We start from the raw sequence: 8,286 nt of genomic DNA on the forward strand, positions 1-8,286 counted from the left end.
ATTTCTCTATTGATGTTAAAATTTCATGAATAATTATCTATAAATTGATTGTAAATCATTCATAAGCACAAATTTTACATGTAGCTATGCTGTGGATAGTGTCAAAAGAACCCCCATCCCCTACACTGGATATTCCTGATGTAGAAGATTTATTGCTGGGAGAAGCTTACACTAGTGCTACAGACAAGATACAGTGGTTGAAGACAAATCTTGCTATCCAAAGGGAGAAAATAGAGCAGGTAGATACATGTACAGTTAGTCATATCCTTAGGTTAAAAAAATTGAAGTAAGTTCAAAGGCAATAGAAACAAGAGGCCACATCGCTCACCTGAGTCACCATGGCCCATATCTGAAGACTTTCCATATATATTTGCATGTAACACCTTAGTCCCTATTATGGCCCAAACTACCCTTTGCAAACTTGAATCTACACTATGTCAGAAAGCTTTCATGTAAATGTCAACTTCTTAGGCCCAATGGTTCTTGAGAAGAAGATTTTAAAAGCTTTTTCCTATTTTTGTATGTAAAACTTTGACCCCCCCCCCCCCACTTGTGGCCCCATCCTACCCCCTGGGGGCCATGATTTGAACAACTTGAATCTGCACTATGTCAGAAAGTTTTCTTGTAAATATCAGCTTTTCTGACTCAGTGGTTATTGAGAAAAAGATTTTAACTATATATTTGTATGTAAAACTTTGATCCCCCTTGTGGCCCGATCCTACCCCCGGGGGCCATGATTTCAAAAAACTTGAATCTGCATTATGTCAGAAAGTTTTCATGTAAAAATCAGCTTTTCTGGCTCAGTGGTTCTTGAGAAGAAGTTTTTTCCTATATATTTGTATGTAAAACTTTGATCCCCTATTGTGGCCCCATCCAACCCCCGGGGCCCATGATTTGAACAAACTTGAATCTGCATTATGTCAGGAAGTTTTCATGTAAAAATCAGCTTTTCTGGCTCAGTGGTTCTTGAGAAGAAGATTTTTAAAGATTTTCCCTATATATTTGTGTGTAAAACTTTGACCCCACCCCCTTGGGGCCCCATCTTATCCCCGGGGGCCATGATTTGAACAAACTTGAATCTGCACTATGTCAGAAAGTTTTCATGTAAAAATCAGCTTTTCTGGCTCAGTGGTTCTTGAGAAGAAGATTTTTAAAGATTTTTCCTATATATTTGTATGTAAAACTTTGATCCCCTATTGTGGCCCCATCCAACCCCCGGGGCCCATGATTTGAACAAACTTGAATCTGCATTATGTCAGGACGCTTTCATGTAAATTTCAGGTTTTCTGGCTTAGTGTTTCTTGAGAAGAAGATTGTTAAAGAATTTGCCTATATATTTCAATATAAAACTTTGACCCCCTATTGTGGCCCCACCCTTACCACGGGGGTCATGATTTGAACAATTTAGAATCTACACTTCCTTAAAAAGCTTTCACATAAGTTTCAGCTCTTCTGGCCCAGTGGTTCTTGAGAAGAAGATTTTTAGTGACTCCACCCTAATTTTGCTTTTTCTTGATTATCTCCCCTTGGACCGGGGTCTGGCCCTTCATTAGAACAATTGAGAATCCCCTTTACCCAAGGATGCTTTGTGTCACGTTTGGTTGAAATTGGCCCAGTAGTTGTTGAGAAGAATTTGAAAATGTGAAAAGTTTACAGACGGACGGACGGACGCCGGAATACGGGTGATCAGAAAAGCTCACTTGAGCTTTCAGCTCAGGTGAGCTAAAAAAATATTTTAGTAGAAAAATTAAATAACATTAGAATAACTCGTGTAATTTCAGGTTGCACAATTAACTGTTGGGCAGAGGAACAGCCATCTTTGGGTTTTGGTCAGGAAAAACCGCTGAACTGCATCCAACTTTGGTAAAGTGCTTGCTGCTATCCGACGAAATAGATAAAACGTCATTCTTCTTTAATAAATTTAATAATGAATCAGATTGATCATGTTGAAAATAAAACCTAAAGTATGTTTTACACCTTAATATGTATTTAAATCATTTTGGTAATATTGTTTCAGGTTTCCTCCATCATTATTCAAACAGGTTCTGGGCTCTTATGATTTGTCAACAAAAGATGCCATTCTATGGGGTATCAACAATGAGCCAGTTGCCAAAGCAAAGTATTGCTCATACGGTGATGCAGTTATTGAAGAAACAGGTATAATTTTCTTTTTATGATAGTAAATGCTACATTATAGCAAGAGATTATTTCATATTTTTGCTTAAATACACAGACTCAGTGTACAATTTTATAAGTCAATACACAACATTGTGTCCAAACCTTTTCAGGGGTGTGGCTACATGAAAGTGGTGTTTTAGGGGCAAGTCCTGATGGGATTATCCGACGTGCAACATCCCACAAATATAACCATCAAGTAGCTCAACTGACAGACATACTGGATACAATGAAATTGATGCCAGAGATTTTGGAAGCTAAATGTCCTTTCAGTGCCAGGAATATGACTATTCCTGAGGCCATTGTATCAATCAAAGACTTCTGTTTAGGTATTTCACATTCTTGAATTAGTTATCTCCAATAGCAAATTAAAAACAAATTTCATTGACTCGTATGAATTTTATATTGCTAGACTTCCAGGTTCATACAGCGCATGGGACCAGAACATTGCAAAACTTATTGACTTTTACTTCACTCAAATAATCCCCATTGTTCAGAAGTAAAATGTCAGTTTATTTAGTTTTTCCTTCTTCTCTTATATTGATAAACTCATGTTGATGAAACATAACCAAATGCTGGTGAAAGGTTTCAAAATAGACCTATGCTCGAAAGTTATGGCAATTAATCCATGATGGCTCTCTTTTAGTAACAACACACACTGCAAAATAAATTACTATCTTAACTTGTTGAAATTAGACATTGAAATAGAAAACAACTAGATTGGTTGAACATTTATGCACATTTAATAAAATGAAGTGCATTCCTTTACATTTCAGTACATGTACTTCATTCATGAATATCAACACAATGTACACCACATTTTACCTGCCAGTTAACCACATAGTATTCTTTTCCATACATTGAAAGAGATAAACAACCATATCAATTTACTGATTGGAAGTGTAATTATCTACAATTTTAGCGATCATTGGATCTTGAAAGTTTACAAGCATAGAACAAACTTGAAAAAATTTTGTGCTAATGTGGCGAAATTGCTGGGGAATATGCGAAAGAATCTCAAATTTTTTTATCCTCTCATTCACTCTCTCAACATGGATTCTTGAACGAGCTATTTTTCTGCAAACCTGAACTTCAGCTGGTGTGTATTGTCCCTTTGCACCTTTGAGCGTACATAGTGTATGAAAAGGGTGGTATATAAATATGGTATTATTATTTATTATTATCTTTAAGGAATGGGGGAATATTCAAGTGAACACCTTGAGGAAGAAGTGAATATATGGTAAAACCTTTATCTGCCAAGATCATGTCCACGGGTGATAACTTAGCTAACATGTTGCTGTGTTCCACTATAGCCACACCTGAGGTACTGCCAGGATAAAGTTTGCTAACATACATAACTGCTCCATTAGGAGCAACACCTGTTACTGCCTTTACTGTGTGTCGATTTTTGTACGAGCTATATGTCTGTGATTGAGCTGTCATGTCCTGACCAGGGACATCCTGCGTCACCTCTGTGGCATCAATTACCAGACGACAGCAACTGAAATCTCCAAAGCTTGATGGCACTGATAACTTGCATTTCAGAAGAGATGGCATATTGTTTTCCATCATGCCTACAAAAAACACTTCATGCAAAGCAAAAACATGGGTAATGAAGATATTGTGTACTGTGGCTTTGCTGGTACAGAATCGTTCGGCAAGGTCAAGGAGGGGACAGTTCAGCTTCAGTTTCATCAATGTCATGAAAAGTTGGTCCGACCTCGAAAAAGCACTATAGACTCTATACGTTTAGTGGTCGAGTCCCTAGTTAATATTTCCCTGAGGTTGTTCATGAAGAGATTCCCCCCCCCAACTTTTGGTGGCAATAGAGAGACTAAATCAACATACTGACCTCAATAATTTTCTGTCGAGTGGCTTGCATAACATGCATACCTATATTGTTAATAGAAGGTGTAGTTGCCGGTAAATCGATCGCCACCTGAGAATTATGTAAGCCTATTGAGGATAATTCAACACTCGGAGGTACATCTGTCATGGCTACCTTAGCCGGGTTCGTAGCTGACGTCTGAAGCTCTCCTTCCTGGCCAGATTCAGCAATAGTGAGTAGTGCAGGACCCTGACTCGGGTTCTTTGTAGGGGTAGGGGGGAGGGGTAAACCGCCGCCTTTGAACTTGCCGACGACTTTGGCTTCGACCTCTGTGACTTTTTTATTTTCCGAATTGGTGGCATACTCATATGCAATGAAAATATGTAATGATTTAATTGCCTTATCAATTATTTTATTATGAATTTAGCCGATTAAGTGGCCTACTTTAATTAAATCATTTAATCAAAATGACTACCAAAGCCAGTACTCGTGACTCAACGGGACTAATATTTCAATTAAAAATCTATCAACGTCGGGATGGAATTTAGTGAATTTCTTTGTACTACTTTTAAAATTGTAATTAATCAATCAGCAATCAATTGCAGTAACTCTTGGATAGAATTTCCCAAACTCACACCTAGTTTTACAGACAAATAACCTTTGATTTCATCACCGACCTGATATGATGTTGTAAGTTTTGAGAAAAGGAAGAGGCAGATAAAGCGCCACCGCTTATATATAGAGCAAGGGGAAATTATCAGAATGAAATTGGGTGCATTAGACAAATGGGGAAGAATTGCGTATTGTATTGTCTTCGATAAAGCCATCTAATTGATATGCGAATTAGATGCACGTGATAATAGCTTACGGACTCCATAGGTCTAAAACTTCATTGTTATTTCGGATTTCAAACATTTCGGTAGAGCATCACTGAAGAGACATTATTTGTCGAAATGCGCATCTGGTGCGTCAAAATTGGTATAGTATAAGTTTTACATACAAGTAATGATAGCTAACGGACTCCATCTCCTAAATGAAACAATATGAAGGGTGCAAGTAGTAACTCTGGAGTAAGTGTTTCGGATTTTATTGGTAAAATTTATTAATTTATGAGAATAGATACGCAGAAATTGTATCTGTTAGAATAAAAAAAATGAAAATGTTCCAAGGAATTCAAATGAGTGATAATGATATATTATGTCACAATAGGTGAATGATACATTGGTAATTATTCATGGTCCAGGAGTGTCACTTAAATCTACAATGAAAGAAATTGGAGAATTCTACAAAATATATGGATAAAACGTCGTCGATGTCAAATTGAAAACCACAGTTTTTCTTCTCATGTAGAATCTATTGAATAAATTTCGCCCCGTAAGAATATAAAAACAGGTGGGTTAATAAAGGAGCACAATGGTTTCATCAACAGACTGATGGAAGACCTGATCACCAAAGTTTACAAAGATATTGTCAATGAGGAACTCCAGCATATTTGTTATTTCAACTTCCACGCACTTGTACGTGAAATCAGGTAAGTGTAATTCTTCCCACTGGCGTTCGGTTTCTTCTATTCCATTGTTCAATTATTGCCTCAATTATCACTCATTTTTGTCATACTGTATTTCATTTATTTTTGACAATTCAACATTATGGAAAACGAAAATATTCATATCTTGTGATCAATCGTCCCAAATTATTATTTTGATAAAAGAACTATCAAGATGACAACAGTGCTAGCAATTCAGCGTTACATATTAAACTGCACATTATAGAATACATTTATACTAATGAACATAATAAACTGCAAATTGAATAAACACATACTTCATTTTACTTGCAAAACAATTCTAACAATGCAGTGTTGTATAATAAACGATGAATATAATAAACTGAACATTACATAATAAACAATAATGATAATTTTCATGTTCACAATAACTGAAAATCAGTACTGTCTGTGATATTTCTTTGTACTTTTTACTTCTAGGGAAAGGTCTTTCAATTCAATACACAATATCTAAAGTGTAGTAGTATGGGTCTGAATAACCTAAGCTCAACATAAATCTATCACAAAAAATTCTAAGATTTAACAATTCATTTAAAATTATTACAGAAAATATATCAATTAAAAATTATCAATCACATTTCACCAAAAAAATTTCGATTTTTTTTTATTACCGAACTGAATAAAAGCTGTCACAAATCCAATCTCCAGATGTTAAAAGTAATTTTGTAAAGTGCTTGTTACTTCAAATTATACTAGAATAAACTTCTATAGAATTCCTCTTCTGAAAGATATATAGTGTGAACGCAAACAGGTATTACATAATCTTTGTATTCAACTTTGACAAACATCGTTTAAGAGACAGTTTCAATGGTTTTTATGTTAAATATCAAATGACTCATCTTCAAATAACAAGTAATTCTCTTAAATCACTATATTCAACTGGTCCTACCACATTTTTATATAAAGATCCAGTACTAATTTAAACACACTGTAAATACACGAGGTTCGTGCCTGGTCACTTCCAAGATTTCAGGGGATTATTTTACAGCTTTGTATACCATTATATTTCTATAGATGACGAAATGACTGTTAACGTGATTATTCTAAGTGCATTGTCAATATGTAAATCAAATGATATATCTGTGATAGAACAACACTATAGCTTTACTGCACATGGATAAAAAAACATAAGGCATTAAAAGTGACCTGTAAAAATATGAAATTCCATTCAAAGTTTAATATTTCTTGCTTTGATATTATCATGAATACTAGTAGACGTTCCGTTACAATGATTCAGCAAAGGTTTCACAGTTCTGCACATCATTTCAAGGAGAGATGTGATTGTTGCTTCTGACTGAGAAAGCATTTGAATAATGCAAAACCAGAAGTGCAGTCCAAGCGATGATCCCAATCACGATAGAGGAAATCGTGAGGTTTCTGGCACAGTTTGCAGACTTCTCAGCACCTCGCAGATCGTTCCTCTCGGCTCTCCGATTGGCCTATATATAAATGATAGTTATCTTCACAGTACCTACACTGAAGTTAGGTATAGGTGTAACTCTACAAATTGTGATATTATACGTGTAATTTATTTAGTATACTTTAACGGCGTGCATTTCAAGGACTTGTAATAAGATATAGTCTAACATACCTCCACAGCGTAGAATATAGCTATCAGTCCCAATGGCCAAACACAGCACAGACAAGAAAATATTGCAGGGCGAAGCCAGGTAGTTGGTTTGTATGTATGTGTAGATTCATACCTCCTAGCGCTAGCCTGTAGAAAATACAAACATATAGACAATATCATATGTTAGCATACCCCCAAAATCATACGCCCATTTTATTTTTGTCAGCAAAGAATATCATACATGTAATTTGACTGAAAATTGTCCTTCATTAATGCTTGTTTTTTCTCTGTTTTGGGCTGAATTTAGTAACTATTTTGTTTTGTAATAATATCTTGTGTTCTTGTGTTGCTACTTGTATACAACCCTGTATCATATGTCAGTTGTATTATTGTCACGTGATACTATTTGTTGCATTATTGCCACATGGTACTATTTGTTGCATTATTGCCACATGGTACTATTTGTTGCATTATTGCCACATGGTACTATTTGTTGCATTATTGTCACATGGTACTATTTGTTGCATTATTGCCACATGGTACTATTTGTTGCATTATTGTCACATGGTACTATTTGTTGCATTATTGCCACATGGTACTATTTGTTGCATTATTGCCACATGGTACTATTTGTTGCATTATTGTTCACGTGGACACCATCGTCGTCTTTTGTGATAATTGGCCATATCTCGTTCAAACTGTTTTGTTTTAACTTATACCAGAGTAAAACAAAGCTTTTAGACAAAACAGAGAGTTGGGTTCATATCCTGGGAAAATGTATTACTTTAAGTAAAACTAATTATCATTAATAATGCTTTTAGGGCATTGCGTGGATTTTCTTTTCGTGTACATTTGTAAGGCATATTTTCTGAATCCTCAGCTTTATGACAAACGGGAAGACCTCAACTTTTCCATCGTCAACATCCCATATTTATGTATATGCATATGATTGTGATTCGATACATAAGCGCATATTCTGCGTATGATAAGTTTTTTTAATCGAAACAAGCCACTGACAAATAAGTTGATATCAGAAGGGTTTCAACAGTCTCATTTGATTTTAGCATTTTGCAAATTCTTTGGTCGTTAGAAAGATCTTATTTGGCAACACAACATGTCGTTAAATTAATTGCTGTCTGACGTGTT

At 35.5% G+C, this 8,286-nt stretch overlaps 1 protein-coding gene and 1 pseudogene across 1 annotated transcript; one reads left to right on the top strand and one right to left on the bottom strand.

Moving 5' to 3' along the window:
• Positions 1–247: 247 nt before the first annotated feature.
• Positions 248–2,521, top strand: LOC130048054 (uncharacterized; annotated as a pseudogene).
• An 824-nt stretch (positions 2,522–3,345) lies between these two features.
• LOC130048056 (uncharacterized) lies at positions 3,346–3,870 on the bottom strand. The gene has a single exon (XM_056144103.1). The coding sequence runs from the start codon at positions 3,868–3,870 to the stop codon at positions 3,346–3,348; it is 525 nt and encodes a 174-aa protein (XP_056000078.1).
• Between the last annotated feature and the right edge of the window lie 4,416 nt (positions 3,871–8,286).

The sequence above is a fragment of the Ostrea edulis genome, chromosome 1, assembly GCF_947568905.1.
Source record: "Ostrea edulis chromosome 1, xbOstEdul1.1, whole genome shotgun sequence".
Taxonomy (NCBI): Eukaryota; Metazoa; Mollusca; class Bivalvia; order Ostreida; family Ostreidae; genus Ostrea; species Ostrea edulis.